The sequence below is a fragment of the Schistocerca piceifrons genome, chromosome 6 (genome assembly GCF_021461385.2).
Source record: "Schistocerca piceifrons isolate TAMUIC-IGC-003096 chromosome 6, iqSchPice1.1, whole genome shotgun sequence".
NCBI lineage: Eukaryota > Metazoa > Arthropoda > Insecta > Orthoptera > Acrididae > Schistocerca > Schistocerca piceifrons.
The window spans coordinates 197,057,464-197,074,402 of record NC_060143.1 but is presented as its reverse complement, the minus strand read 5'-3'; the positions used below and the strand labels follow the sequence as shown (position 1 = coordinate 197,074,402).

Here is a 16,939-nt window from a genome sequence, read left to right as displayed (position 1 = left end):
AGATGGCAGGAGTCATTGGTGCCGAGATGAGCAACAATATGCAGTCGTGTGCACCCAGTGCTCTTTATTGCTGCCGGCAGGGCCTCCTCCACATCTCGGATGAGACCCCCCGGCAAGCAGACAGAGTGAACACTGGCCTCCTTCCCCGACCTTTCCACTATTTCCCAAAGGGGCTCCATCACCCGCCTAACGTTGGAGCTCCCAATAACTAATAAACCCCTCCCCCGTGTGCCTGCTTGGACCCTGCTGAAGGAGCAGCCACATGTCCACTCACAGGCAGAGCGGGCGATGCCACACGGCCAGCCTCCACATTTACCCTCCGCCTCATGCGCCGCGAACGCCGCTGAACCCGCCACTCCCCTTGGGGAGAGGGTGGCCCAACTGCGCCCGGTACCCGCGAAGATGTCTCAACAGCAGGGACAGTGGGTAAAGCATGTAACACCTGGGGTGTACCATGCGACGTACCAGACTCCCCACTGCCGCTACACTCCGAGGCAGCAGCCTGAAGACGGCTGACTGCGGCCATCAACACGCTCAGCTGTTCGCGAATAGTGGCCAGCTCCTCCTGCGTGCGTACACAGCAGTCACACATCCACATCATCTGTGAGTTACCATCTTTGAGAAGATAACATGGTAAAAAAGATAATGTAATGATTACTGGGGGGCACTGAGAACAGTTTGGACTGGAACCAATGCTACACAATTGAGGGCAACATTAGGCACCTTGTCAGCACTGTTCCTCCCAATTAATATGAAGATTCCGTCACTGTCTGGGAGATATAACAAACCCTGGAAGAGGAATTCTGTCAAATATGTAAATGCAAAGCTCCAAGAGTCACACAAAACAGTGGAGTAATCATACATGGGTGACTGGAAAAAAGCACACAACTCCTTTACATAAGAAAGGTAAAAGAATGAACCCATAAAATTACATACTAATATCCTTAACATCAGTTTGCTGTAGAATTCTTGAGCATATTCTACGTTTGTATAAAAAAAATTTCTTGAGAAAGGAAAACTTCTGTCCACAAATCAGAACGGATTTAGAAAGCATCTCTCGTGCGAAACTCATCTTGCCCTTTCCTCACACAGTATCCTTCAAACCACGGATGAAGGGCAAAAGGCAGATTCCATATCCTTAGATTTATGGAAAGCATCTGACACAGTACCCCACCGCAGACTGTTAACAAAGGTCCAAGTATACAGAATAGGTTGCCCGATGTGTGACTGGCTCGAAGACATATTAAGTAACAGAATCCAGTACATTTTCCTTGATGGCGAGTGCCCTTCAGAGACAAGGGTATCATCAGTGGTGCCCCAGCGAAGTGTGATAGGACTGCTCTTGTTCTCTATATACATAAAAAATTCGGCAGGTAGGGCGAGCAGCAATCTGTGATTGTTTGCTGATTACACTGCTAGCATAAGGGAAAATGTTGTCACTGAGTGATTGTAGGAGGTTACAGGATGACTTAGACAGACTATCTATTTTGTGATGAATAGTATCTTTCTCTAAATGTAAAGAAATGTAAGTTAATGTGGGTGAGTAAGAAAAACAATCCTGTAATGTTTGAACGCAATATTAGTGATGTGCAATCTCATCAATTAAATACAGGGTGGTTATAATTAAACTGACAGTGTTCCGAGTGCTGCGCTGTTGGCTGAAACGTCAAATGTATGTTCATTAATGGTCGCATTTGTGAAGTATGCTGCAAAAAGTAATAGTTCCACTTTCTGCCACCATGTGAAAATATGGCATTGTAAGCAGTCGGACTGTGAACTGTTTCCTGTTTTGACGTCAGTATGCTGTTTGTTGCTCATAAATGCATGCTGATGACTTTTGAGAAGTGACAGTTGGTGTAAAGGGCTAAGAAGGTTAAGGTTTTCCATACAAAACACAATGAGTAGTGAGAAGAAAGACACTGTACTGCTGGTAAAATTGTTCCATCAGAACAGCAGCAATAGCAGTGCTGCATTGTGGGAATATTGCTGACAGAAACAGCTGCAAAATGGCCCTGTGTCAATAAATGTGCTAAAGAATGTGATCAAGAATCTGAAGGAACATGTGAATTAGGTGGTGCAGCAGGGAGAGGGAGGCGACCCATTCCCTTGGCAATTCCTGATGAAGTTGCTGCAACTATAGCCGACTGTGCAGCACATGTCTCGAATTCTGCAGCCTGTGCCTGACCTGTGTCATCGGACTTGTTTCTCCCTGGTCAACTGTTCAAAAGATTTTGTGGTGCATTTCACACTGGTATCCTTGCATAATGTGCACCAAATGGAGCCCCAAGATTGGCTACAATGCTGTGGCTTTGCCCTTCATTTTTTGGCACGAATGGAAATGATGACACATGGCCGAGGAATATTCTTTGGATGGATGAGGTACATTTTACTCTGCACAGTGCCATGAATATACAGAACTGTCGTTTATGGGATTCTACTCCATCACATGTAGTGCAGAAGCTCCCACTGCACTCAGCATTTGTGACTGTGCAGTACGATTTCACAAGCTCCTTCATTCTCAGTCCATTCTTCTTTGAGGAGATGACACCTTGCAGGCCTGTTATGTGTACAGTGACATCTGCAAGTTATAAGGACCTCCTTGTGTAACACATGATTCCAGCTTTGCAAGAATGCAACTGTGTCCACACCACTACTTTCAAGCAAGATGGGGCAACACCACATTTTGCTTACTAGGTGAAATATCTGTTTCAAGAAACCTACAATAATGATCACATCATCTCTAGGTAATCTCAAGATGTGTTGCCTTCCAGATCCCCCCACCTAAACCCATGTGACATCTGGTTGTGGGAATATCTGAAAGATCATGTTTACCAGGGATGCATCCAGGCTCTTCCTGATCTGAAGCATACAACGACATATCACTCTGATTAAACTGGATATCCTACAATAATTGTTGACCATGCCGTGATATGGATGCAGCATGTTGGTGTGTTGAGAGACCATACGTAACACATTGGAACTCATGATCATATCCCAGTAAACATGCTAGAATCACTGTCATAATGTGTTTGATTATTTCTTCTCTTTTTCTGCACCCATACCACATTCTGACTAGTTACCGTGCCATATTTTTACCTGGTGGCAGAAAGTGGAACTATTATTTTTTTCAGCATACTTCATGAGTGTACCAGTTACTGAATATACCTATGATGTTTCAGTGTCCTGTAACATATAAGCCTATAGCCTGCAGAGTAGCACTCGGCACACCATTACTTTAATTATAACTACCCAGTACCTATGAATAACACTCTAAAGCGGTATGAAACAGAATGAGCAGGTAAGGTCATTGTAGGGAAGGCAAATGGTCAACTTTGGTTTATTGGGAGCCTTCTAGGAAAATGTAGTTTATCTATAAAGAAGTCTGTTTACAGAACACTGCTACAGCCCTTTCTTCAGTACTGCTGGGGGATCCCTGCCGTACATAGAAGTGATTCAGAGCCTTGCTACTAGATTTGTTACCAGTAGATTCAATCAAGATGTGAGTATTACAGATAGACTTCATGAACTCAAACAGGAATCCCTAGAGGGAAGATGAATTTCTTTCTGTGAAACACCATTGAGAAAATTTAGTGAACTGGCATTTGCAATTGACTGCACTACAATTCCACTGCCACCAACATACACTTTGCTTAAAGACCGCGAAGGCAAGGCAAGAAAAATTTGGGATCACATGGAGCTGTAAGACAGTCGTTCATCCCTCAGTCCATTTGTGAGTAGGACAGGAAAGGAAATAACTACTAGTGGTACAACATACCATTTGCTGTGCACCGTACAGTGACTTGAGGAGTATGTAGATGAACATGTAGATGACTGAAAGCATTAAGTGAAAACAGCACTGTAATCCAATACCTAATATTTTCATGACGCCTTTTTGTGGCAACTCTTTCTGAAATACAGAGGTGCCAAATAACTAAAATCACACATGCAACAATCAATGGAGAAACAAAAGGCATCAACTTTTGACAGCACAAAGGATAACAATCATAATACATTTGGACATTTGCATCACAACATAAGAAGCTTGTCAAGTAAGATAGATGAGCTTCTCATATCAGTCCTCTTAGTGTTATTTCCTAATGTATCATAAGACAGCAATAAACACCTTCCATCTGGTTCTACTGACAGTCAAATATTGCACTTCACTCCTACTTTACCAGCTTTCAGAGCTCCTTACTGTGCCATTCTTTTCCGGGTCTTTTTTGGGTAGCCATGACTGCATGTTCCTTGTAGGTTGCAATCCATTGTTGCCTTTTCAACAACTCCATGTCATTTGTGTATTGTGTGACAAATCCACCTCCATTTCCAAGTGCTTACAGATTGGTCATTAGTTTGTTATCTCCCACAATTTGTCATTTGATATTACATCTGGTCACATCATACTTATAAGCTGCCAAGGATACTGTCTAATGAAGACTTGCAGTAGATTTACAATCATGTTCGTTACCTTTTATGTTTTGCAGTTATGCAGGAGGACTTGACTTTTATGTTGGTATTGAGCAGTTGCAACTTGTTTGATCTTGAGATGTTCTTATTATGCTAGAGAAGGTATAGTTGGACAAAGGCTCCATTTGCCTTACGTATCCATTTCATTGCATCCTCCTCTGTCCCTCCACATTTCTAGATAGTACTTTCTAGGTACACAAAGGAGTCTATGTGTTTCAATTCCTCTCCATACACTGTTAAGTTTTTCCTGTTTTTCGGGTAAAATTCTGATTTTCTTAGTTTTCTAAACATTTACTTTTAGTCCTCCAATTTCAGCTTCCTCTTGTAGTCTTGCCAGCTTTACTCCCATGTCACAATATTTTTGTGAGAGCAGATGGTTATCATCAGCAAAATCAAAATGTTCAAGCCTGTCTTGCATCACCCATTGAATACCTGTTCTCCAACCACCAAAAACTCTTCATTACGTTGACCAGCACCAACAAAAATAATGTAGGTAACAGAATACATCTCTGCCTCCCCCCTACAGTTGTTTGGATAGGTTCAGTAAATTTCCTGTTGTGCAGCACCCTACATTGATACTCCTCACACACTGCTGTAACAATATTTATAATCTTTGTGGTCCACATTCTTCCAAGGTATGCCACCCAAATCCCCTATTAAGAGAGTCAAATGCCCTCTTGAAATCAATGAATGTAAGGTAGAGCGTGTTCTGCCAGTCTGCACTCTGCTCAAGTATTGTACATGGAGTGCTGACAAGTGTGACACAGCTTCAGTGTTCTCTCAATCCAGCTTGCTCTTTTCGTAGCTGTGCCTCTACAAAGTCTTTAATAAGATTTAGCAACAATCTACATAGTACTTTACTTGGTAGAGATAGGAGGGTGAAGCCTCAGCTGTTATTACAGTTGATAGTATTCACAATTTAATAATCAGCCCCTCTTTGCAATTTTTTGGTAGTTGCTCCTATGTTCATATCCTCTTAAACAATGGATAAGGTAGATTCATGGTGGTGTCAATGTCTGCTTTAAGCACCTCAAGTGCAATACTGCCCATTCCAGGAGCCTTCCTGTTCCTCATTTGTTTGAGGGTTATTTTGCATTAAGCCTTAATTGGTATATTTGAATTGATTCTGTCATTGGCATTTGCCACAGTCCATTGTCTCACCACCTCTTCAGATTGCTATCAGTTCAGGGCTTCAGAAAAATGTTCACTCCATCTTCTAATTTGGTCTCCTTCTGTCATCAACAATTGATCCTCCTTACTCTTCAAAGGTCCATTTTGTTGAAAACTTTTGTTGACAACATTCTAGTGATGCTGTACAGTTCTTTAGCTTCCGCTCTTGCTGCAGCTGTCTCTGGTCTCGGCACTTGTTTATCCATCCTCTTTCATCATTCCTCATACTCCTCTATATTACAGTCAGTAGCAGCATGCTTACAAATTATTAGAGTTTTATGTTGCCTTGTTTTACTCATATTTAATGTTTCCTTAATCTCCTCTCTACATGTACTCTCAGACATCTAATCTTTCTTCAAACAGTTTTTAAAGCCAAGGATCTGTTCACTAACATTGCAATACATGCCCTTTACCTCAGTCAATGTAGTATCAATATTACTTTGATCATTTTCCTGTGCTTCTTGCAGTGCCGCACAGCAGTTTCTTAGCTCAGTGAAGAATTCTTCTCATCTTGCTGTCTAAGTTTTCCCACATAGTATTTTTTGTTCCATCATTCGAACTTCCTATTTGTAGCCACAATTTTCAGTCTAAAATTTGCAATAAGAAGTGATGATCACTGCCAACATCAGCTCCATATTTAATCCTAACAACAATCTATCAACAACCCTCTAAATTTTTTTCTCAGCACTAAATGATCGAGTAGATTTTCCACTCTGTGATCAAAGGACATCCATGTAACCTTATGACAATAATTGTATCACAGTATGAAACTGAAAAATCTAAAGGTATTTCTACAGCTGTGCTGTGCATAACAGATGATCATCTGGAAAATGACAGAAAGGTAACATATGTCTGGATGTATACAGATTAATATCACAATATTATGAAAAGGATAGTTGATACCATATAGCGGAAATGGTGAGTCACAGATAGGGACAACAAAAAGTCTGTCAAACAAGTAAGCTTAAGGCCAATAAGACCTTCATTGGAATTAGATAAAACACACACACACACACACACACACACACACACACACACACACACACACACACACAACCACAGTCTCTGGCCAGCCAGAGACTGTGATCATGTGTGTGTGAGTTGTTTGCTGTGTGTGTGTGTGTGTGTGTGTGTGTGTGTGTGTGTGTGTGTGTGTGTGTGTAGTCAAATTCTGATGAAGGCCTTTTTGACCCCAAGCTTACTTGTTTGACCAGCTTTTTGTTGTCCCTATCTGCGACTCAGCATCTCTGCAATATGGTGAGTAGCAACTATCCTTTTCACAATACTGTCTTGGATTTTCCACTGTTCAAGTTAGTACAAATTACTGTAAATGTACTATATGGAAAGGGCAGGTAGTTATGCACACAATAATTGGAAAAAAAATCCCATGCTAGAGACCTCCATGAGTCGTGACCTGTAAAAGTCTTTCGCTGCTGTACTTCAGTATCAGGCTTGGAAACAAACAAGTTAGCAGTTGTTATAGTGCACCTCCTCCTCTCCCTTCCACCTAAAGTGTATAAACTTCATTAAGCAGTTACAGAGATTACTAAGAAGATTTAGTGCAAATATGTGGGAAGCATATATGGGTTTGAGTAACATGGTGCAAAGCAATACAAAATAAAGATGGAAATTCTCCCTTTTGCTCAACTCTGAAAACACGCAAAAAAACACACCTTTAATTATTATTACAAACATGTATATACCTGCAGTGTACATGATATTTGCTCTGAGAATGATGTTATAGATTCCATGTTGGTAGAAAGAAGATCCATTTCATCTTCCATTTTTTTGAAATCAGTTTTCATCTGAAATAAATAATGGTAATTATTAATGGTTATTATTAATAATTCAATGAGGAGTATGAAATACTGAAGTATACTCACCTTTTTAATAGTATCTGTAGCAGATATAAATTTGTTGTAGTTTTCATAAACAAGAGTTTGCATATCAGAATGTAGGACTTGTGTATCTTGAACAATTTCAATTTCCTGGTCCATTATTTGTTTTAGCGTGCATTCCTGAAATCATTGTTGCAAATAAGTTATAGAGCTGCTTATTGGGAAGTTTTTATAAAATATGCATCAATATCATCATTCAGATAACGACCACATGCAACAGTTGGTAAACCTTGGTCAGTATCACATGATGACATAGTCATATAGTCACATATCCATAATTTATTTATTTTTTATTTATTTTATTTATTTATTGGTAGTTGGCCTTGGGCACAGAAACATATGTTTACACACTTATCAATATTTATATAAGAAAACAGTGATACACAGAACACACACAGTCCTAATATGAACAAACAGTAAAGTGAAACTTCCTGGAAGATTAAAACTGTGTGTTGGACTGAAATTCGAACTCAGGACCTTTGCCTTTTGTGTGTGAGTGCTCTAATGATAATGACTGAGCTACCCTTCCTGAGAGTTTTACAGGAGAACTTCTGTGAAGTTCTAAAGGTAGGGCATGAGATACTGTTGGAAGTAAAGCTGTGAGGATGAGACATGAGTTGGTCAGTAGAGTACTTTCCCATGAAAGGTAAAGGTCTCAAGTTCAAGTGTTGGTCCACCACACAGTTTCAATTTTCCAGGTAGTTTCATATTAGTGCAAACTCTTCTGCAGAGTAAAAATTAATTCTGAAAGCAATCCCTTAGCCTGTGGCTAAGCCATCTCTCCACAATATCTTTCTTCCAGGAATTCTACTCCTCCAGGTTTCAGAGGAGAACTTCTGTGAAGTTTGGCAAGTAGGAGATGTGGTACTGGCAGAAGCAAAGCTTTGAGAAGGTGAATCATGCCTGGGTAGCTCAGTCAGTAGAGTAATTGCTCACAAAAGGTAAAGGTCCCAAGTTCAAGGATTGGTCTGGCACACGGTTTTAATCTGCCAAGAAGTTTCATGTCAGTACACGCTCTATTGCAGAAACAAATATTCATTCTGGAAACAATCCCCCAGTCTGTGGCTAAGCCATGTCTCTGCAATATCTTTTCTTCCAGAAGTGCTACTCCTGCAAGTTTTACAGGAGAACTTCTGTGAAGTTTGGAAGGTAGGAAATGAGGTACTGGTGGAAGTAAAGCTAAGAGGATGAGTTGTCAGTCCAGCTTGGGTAGATCTGTTGGAAGAGAACTTGTAGCAACAGGCAAAGGTCCCGAGTTTGTGTCTTGGTCCAGCACATAGTTTTGAGTTTCCAGGAAGATTCATATCAGTACACACTCTGGTGCAGAGTGAAAACGCATTCTGGAAACAGTAAAGTGTAGCCAGTGGGTTCAATCAAGAAGGAAACTTTCACATGGAATGGTCAGGAAAATATAGGCTACACATGAACGTGCCTTCTCACACGTACTTAAATGACTGCCTTGTAATCTCACTTGGCATACTGATTAATCAATCAATACAATTGTGCATATGTCTGATGAGGTCACTAGGTGTGGAATAGAGGAATATATCCTCCCATTCCAGGTCATATGGGAAAATACCTGTGCAAATTTAAAGGCTGTCATCGACCCCCTCAGCCTCGCTTATCACAACCAGCTAAAGTCCCTAGTATGCCTATTGAAAATGACCTTGTGCTAAATGGTGCTAATGGTGATTTGTACTTTGTTGTTACCTTCGATTGGCGTTTAGCTTGCAGACAGACTTGCTTGTCTGCCTAATGTGGGACAGCCTTCGCTAAACATTCAATTGAAAGTTATATTTTCTGTAAACAAACCAATCGCATATGGGTACACTGTGAGCATGGTTCATATTTGAATGCTTCGTAGTTAAACCTATAAATGAGAGTGGAAAAAAAAAAAATAGAATAACATTGCCATGGGCAGTGCTTGTGTAGTATGCATTCCCATTGCTAGGCTTGTATAGCGCAACTCATTGCCAGTTCAATGCTGCCTGTGCTGTTTTGTTCTTGTTTCATTATTTAAGTGAACAGCCAGCTGTGAAATTTTGTTTTCTACTTTGTAAAAATACTGCTGAAACTGTTTTAATATTGGAAACAGCTAACCAAGATGATACTATGACAAAAACTCAAGTGTACGATTGGTTTGCTTGATTTAAAAGTGGCGACATGTCAACTGATGACAAACCTTGTTCTGGATGTTCATCAACTGCCAGAATCGATGAAAACATTGAAAAAATTTGAGAGCTTGTGCTCACAGACTGTCGACAGACAATTGAGCAACTGTCAGAGATTAGAGGGTTACCTTAGGCCTCAGTTCAGTGAATTTTAATGGAAGATTTGGGATTGAAACAGGTTACTGCCAAGTTTGCTCCTCACGTTCTGATGACAGTCACAAGGAACATTAAGTTGAAACATGTTGTGCATTGAAACAAAAGCTTGAAACTGATCCAGATTTTCAGTCAAAGATCATTACTGCCGATGAGTCCTGGTGCTATGGCTGTAATCCAGAAACAAAGCAACAGTCAGGCCAATGGAAGACATCATCATCACCCCACCCACAAAAATGCCGTCAAGTCAAACCAAACATCAAAACAATGCTGATTTGATTTTTGATTTTTTTTATTTTTATTTTTTTTTATGCCAAGGGCGTAGTTTATTCAGAATTTGTTCCCCATGTCAGACCATCAATCAAACCTTTTATTTGGAAGCTATAAGAAGACTGCGCAACAGTGTTAATCAAAAAGGACCCAATTTGCAGCAGATTTGAGACTGGTTCTTCCACCATGAAAATGCACCTGCACACAAAGACAATTCTGTTAGACAGCTTTTGGCTAAAAATAGCATGGTTCCTCTGCCCCATACACCTTACTCATCTGACCTGGCTCTGTGTGACTTTCTTATTTCCCACATGAAAAGAGGCATGAAAGAACACTGATTTGACAACATTGAGGAAGTCAAGAAAAAAATGGGGGAGGATATGTCAGCAATTTCTAAAGATGACTAAAAAAAATTGTTTCAAGTGGAAGCACCAGTGGGACAAATGTATTACTTGTAATGGAGAGTATTTAGAAGGGGATAAGGTTGTTTTGTACACAATTTGAAAATATATAGCTTTTAAAAAATAATTCTAGTTTTTTTGAGTACCCCTCATACAATGTTATCCAGCATGGACAGGTGAGTTATTCAATAAACATTCAGAGTACTGTATTGATTATGAGCATCCTTGTCTAGAAATCTTTTGTTTTTTGTATTTTCAGAAGAGTCAGGAAATGTTACCTTCTTTGATTTAATTGTATGTAAATAGGCTTAATAAAGTCTGTGTTTGTGAACAAGTAGACTTAGAACAGTCACAATGAGGATTTTTGGAACTACAACCAACCCCATGTCAGAATAGGATTTGTCAGGCTGTTTTGCTGCGTTCTTCATCCATGATGGATTGGTAGTTCTTCAACTTTTGGAAACAACAGCTCGAGTACAAATGAGAATGTGGAAATGCTTGTACAGATGCTGATGGATCCAGCATGTCTACACCGTTCCAGTGATCCTGGTTTTCTGGCTGTTCAGTGGAGCTCAAGGGATTAAGAATTGTATCTAAAGTGTTTAGCATTCTATTTCCAGGCAAGTGACTGTAAATGCCTTTAGGGGCAGTGAGTCCTTCTGTTGTCTACAAATCCAGTGATCTATAATCTTGTGCAAAAACTGGCTTCTTTATATAACACTTCGCTGCTGCCCCTCCCCACTATTCACTTACTTTTAAGTGAACATTTTGCTACAAAAATGGATATGGAAGCTGCCCATTCAGAGTTCTCTCTACATCATAAGACAACATCAGATAGTTATGTATCATGAATCACAGACTGGCAAGGCCTGTGTAGAAAATGCAAATTCAGAGCACCCTGATCAATCTGGTGGTGAATTTGCATTGGAGTGGCTCCCACTTAACAGCATGGGAATCAAATCCAGCTCCACAATAATTTTCCCTACAGCTCTGGTAAAACTTTTACAGACTGCCCAGTTGTCCTGACTGTTTTTTCTATATACATTAGACATAGTTGCCTACACTATAATGATCTATGTCTGTCAACAGTGTAACTGCCAGTCATACAGAACAGAGGTATGTCAGTACTGTCAGCAGTTGAGAGTGCTGATTCAAACAAAAAACAATACAGAGTCCAGGGTAGCACCACACCACCTTACACTGTCAGCAGTGGTTCATGGTATTACCATTTTATTTCTCATTGATATCAGGCCCTCGATCACAATTATTACTCAACCTGCATATCTTTAACTGGGTCTCCATCCTTAAAATCAGTAGCGGCTAAGCTGTGGACTTACACTCATTTAGAAATTTTAATACTACACCAGGTAGTTCTGGAATTAACATACAAGCAAGTAAACAGAACCCTTCCTTTCTTTGCTGTAACAGAATCATCAATGGCCTATATGAGTGCATAAGCTTTGAGTTTTCTATCAAACAATAAGTTAAAGCAATTCAGAACACCACTCCATGTACAGAACTGAATTCTTTGTGTCCCCAATATGCTCTCTAGTTTTCTCCATGCATGAGAATGGTATCTTCTTTTTTAATCACCATTACATTAAAAGAGTCAGCAGTACCGAAAATTTTCACAACCCTGCCCAACACCTTTAGTCTCACAGGATTCATTACAGTAGTGCTGGATTACTCACATGAGTTAAAGTCCTGTCTCCGATTCCCTATAGTAGTTGACCATCACCTTTAACCATTGTCTGCAAACCATTACACTTTTGTGGAGACTTCAAAAATATGGTAAATGCTCATCAAAATGTGGTCTTATGTCCCCTTCCACATCCTGATGAATTATTTTCAAAATTGGTAGTAGGGGGTCAGTATTTCTCTATGATTGATCTTTCATAAGCTTATTTTCAACTGCCTTTGGACAAGGCTTCCAAATCCATTCTGGTATTAAATACTCCTTTTAGTTTCTGTCACTGTAACAGGCTACCTTACAGCGTTACTAGTGCACTGGAAATCTACCAGAAACTTTTAGAACAAACTGTTGCCAATGTACCATAATGCATAGTTTATCTGGGTGATATAGCAGTCACAGGCCAGAACCATATGTCAAATTTCCTACAAGCATTCTTAGCAAGGTGAATTAAAGTGTAATTTGTCCAAATACTCCTTATTTCAGCCTTCCATTAAGTATATAGGGTATATCCTTAACTGGGATAGCCTTAAATTGATATCAAACAATATGGCAACCATTTCCCATATTCCTACACCAAAGAACTTAACAGATCTGTCTGATATTGTATCAGCCTCATTTACCTCTAGCGTTGGCCATGGATGATTCATTTCATGGTATCAGGGTTACTCTCTCTCATAAGTACTTGAATACAAAGACTACTGCATTTGCCCCCAAGGTGCTCACTCCAGCACGAGAAAATCATTCCCAGTTCAAGAAGGAGGGATTCTGACAGCCCGGGAGAAAATGGCAAAGCCAACAGTGAAAACATCCCACATCTCCCCACCAAAGAAATCCAAAGCTGTTCAAACAACTCATGGTGACCTCCCTTCAACTGTGGGAACCCCTTTCTCATCAAGTTCCTCAACTGTGGAGCCATAATCAATGCACAGTGCTATGATGACTCTTTGCGGTAATTGCAAAGTGCATATGGTCAAAATGCCCTTTCAGACTGAATCATCCTGTTGCACGATAGTAGCCGCCCTCAAACTGCCAATCAGACGAAGGCTACACTTCAGTGATTTGGTTGAGAAATGCTGCAACATACTCCGTACAGCATGGATCTTTCACCATCTGAGTTTTACATCTTTGGCGACCTGAAGAAAGACATACGTGAATCTCTGTTTCAGTTGGATGAGTAAGTGCAAAAGTGGGGGTAGTTTTGGATCTGTCAGCAACCGACCACATTCTACAAAACGGGAATTGACCATCTCATCTACCAATGGGATAAATGTCTTAAAGCGTATGGTGGTTACTTTTGAATGAAACCATTCCATGGTCCTATTGTGGAGGTTTTGTTGGTTGGGTTTTTTGACTGCCTCTTACATATAACCACTTCCTCTTTTCTTATATTATCTATTTTTATTGTATTATGATGACAAATTCTATATCATTGTGAGAAGAACCCTGCATGAATGAATAAATAGATGTATCTCTGTTAATTGACTGACGCTTCTTACTGACTGCTACAAGAGCATCTACAGTTATTCAGCATCTCTACCTTACAGAAACAGTCATCCTAAAAAGGACTAGTGAAAATACAGTAAATCACAGGGATCTGACAACTGCTCTGGTTACAATGACTGCTCATGGAAATTATGTGGGCAAGTAACCTCTTATCAGAAACATTCAGATGCTGACCATCCCACGTGTCATGTGACTATGTGAGGGGCGACGCCCCACACTGCTGTGGGACTCATATACCTAGGATTTAGAAAACTTAAAATTATATTTGGAAAGTGTAATGCACATTAAGGAGAACTATGACAACTATCAACAGTATGAAATGTGCCAAAAGCGCAATACGAGAAAGAAACGTGGTATATCACCATTCTATTGGCTCTGTACTAAAACAGGCAATTGTTTTACGTACAAATCAATAAAACTCCTGAAGGTTATAGCTCAGCATATCTGGAACTTACCACTTCAGTAACTCAAAGGTTAAAAAAGTTTATTTTAGAACTGTGTTTATGGAGTACATGAATCAATTATCCTTGCACTTGGTGACTGATGAAAGATGTCTACAATAATAGGTGCATTTCTATGTGATGAATGTTACAAATAAAAACAGTTATATATCTGCACCAAGAAATCTTCTTTTAACTTGATAATGTGTTAATCTGTGACTTAAAAATGGTCACCCAACCAAAGCTGGTTATCTGTGAATTAATATACATTACAACAGCTTTAGGTGCTTCCATGATGCCAGTCTTCAAATAGACTGAAACTGTTTACAGAAAATGATAAAAAAATGCTAGCATTTTTTGCAGCAAATTTGGTATTATGATGTGCCTATCAGACAAGTCAAGAGACATGATCCATAGAGTAATGGGGTAGGATCAGTAGGTGCATAGGGGAAGACATGGTTCTATATTTTCATCAACATTTACATACACATTCCACAGGCTACCACATGATGCACAGTGGAGGATGCCTTATACCATAACATTCCCTTTCCTATTCCACTTGCAGATCGAGTGAGGGAAAAATAGCTGTCTGTATGCCTCCACACGCCCTAATTTCTCTTATCTTGTCTTGATAGTCCTTAAGCAAAATGTATTGTGTTGATGCATAAGTTGGTGGCGTTTTTCTGTAAGTTTAATAAACACAACAGATACGCATAACAGAGAGTTCACTATTTACAACAGTCTGTCAACTTTGGGATAACTTTTTGATTTCACACCTGTAGAAATCAGATAATTTTGAGACGAAGAACTCGTCAAGCTATGTTTGGAGAGCATTTTCATCTAGGAAGGAAGTTCCTTGAAGGCTGTATGTAAGAGGGTGCAAAAGGCAAACATATGAAGGTGCAAGATCAGGTAAATAAGGTGGATGTGGAATGACCTCCAAATCCAACTCCTGCACAGTGTTTTTGTCAGTCTAGCAGAATGTGGGCGGGCATTATTGTGGAGTAGCATCACTTCAAGCAGTCTTCCTGGTCGATGTTGTTAAACTGTGTCTGCAAGACGATTCAGTTGTTGACAGTAAATGTCAACAGTGGTTGTCATACCTCAGAGAAGCAATTTGTAGTACACCACACTGCCACTCACCCGCCAGATGCATAACGACATTATCTATCATGAATGCTTGCAAGTCTTTGTATGGGGAGTTGCTGCTTGTTTGGGCTCAGCCATTCCTTTCCTTTCCTTGTGTGAGCAAAAAGACACCATTTCTTGTCAGCAGTAACAATACGAGATAGGAATGGTCAGTGTTTTCATAAGCAAATTGATGATGAGCAAGCAGAGGTGAACATATGACCACCCGCTGATTTTTGTAATTTTGGATTAGGGCATGTGGTACCTACACACTCAATTTTTGAACTTTCCCCACTGCAAGCAAATGTTGTGCGATGGTGAATTGATCACAGTCCTTCAAATTTGCCAGTTCTTGAGTACACTAACGTGGTTCATTGTGGAATAATGTATTTATAAACGATCTTCATCAAACCGCAAAGGTCTTTCTGAATGTGGAGAATCACTAACGTCAAACGACTCTGCTTAAAACGCGAAAACCATTTTCTTGTCATGCTTTGTCCTATGGCATTATCCCCATACATTTCTGCCTGCCTCTGTTGCTGTCACCCCTCTGTTGAACTTAAACAGAAGAATATGTCACAAATGTTCTGATTTCTCCACCTGGCACTCCATTTTCTAGCATCTACAGTTCCACTCACTATCTCCAAATGAGAAAATGGCAATATGTAAACTCAAATAGCAACAGTGAACTACAAATAAAACTTGAGAATCGATAAACAAGCTTATAGCAACTGGAACACCAACATGCGAAACAAAAACACAATATACTTATGCACCAACCTAATACATTGGTGGCAGTAGAATCATTCTGCCGTCACCCTCAAATGCCGGTTCTCTAAATTTTCTCAATTGTGTTTTTCAAAAAGAATGTCGTCTTCCCTCCAGGGGTCCCCATTTGAGTTCACAAAGCCTCTCCATAATTGTCGTGTGTTGATCAAACCTATTGGTAAAAACATCTAGCAGCATGCCTCTGAATTGCTTTGAAGTCTTTCTTCAATCCGATTTGGTGAGGTCAAGCAGTACTAAAGAATGGGTCACATTAGTGTTTTATACGTGGTCTCATTTATAGATAAGCTACACTTTCCTAAGAGTCCCTCAATAAATCAAAGTTAATCATCTTTCCTGCTACCAACCTTACAAGCTCTTTCCATTTCATATCGCTTGGCAACGTGACATCTGTATCTTCAATCAGCGTGACTACATACTGTATTCAAACATTACAAGATTGTTTTTCATACTCATCAGCATTAATTCACATTTTTTTCTACATTTAGAGCAAGCTGCCATTCATCACACCAAATAGAAATTCTGTCTAAGTCACCCTGTATCCTCCTACAGCCACTCAATCACACTTCCCTGTACACTATAGCACCATCAGGAAACAAAAGCAGATTGCTGCTCACACTTTCTGTCAGACCATTTATGTGTATAGAGAAGAACAGTGGTCATATCACACTTACAGGGGCACTCCTGGTGATACCTTTGTCTCTGATCGACACTTGCCATCCAGGACAATATATTAAGTTCTACAATTTAAGACATATTCCAGCCACTCATATATCTGGGCACCTATTCTGTATGCTTGGGCTTTCATAACACTCTGCAGTTGAGTACTGTGTCAAATGCTTTCCAGAAGTCTTGGAGTATG

At 39.9% G+C, this 16,939-nt stretch overlaps 1 protein-coding gene across 1 annotated transcript in view; it reads right to left on the bottom strand.

The window, feature by feature from the left end:
- LOC124802658 (vacuolar protein sorting-associated protein 51 homolog) overlaps positions 1 to 16,939 on the bottom strand; it is a 134,336-nt gene that overhangs the window by 104,977 nt on the left and 12,420 nt on the right. Inside the window, exons 2-3 of the mRNA XM_047263564.1 lie at positions 7,518 to 7,652; positions 7,338 to 7,439 (exon numbers count right to left, since the gene is read on the bottom strand). Of these exons, the coding sequence (XP_047119520.1) occupies positions 7,338 to 7,439; positions 7,518 to 7,652 (237 nt within the window). The remainder of the gene's footprint in view (positions 1 to 7,337; positions 7,440 to 7,517; positions 7,653 to 16,939) is intronic.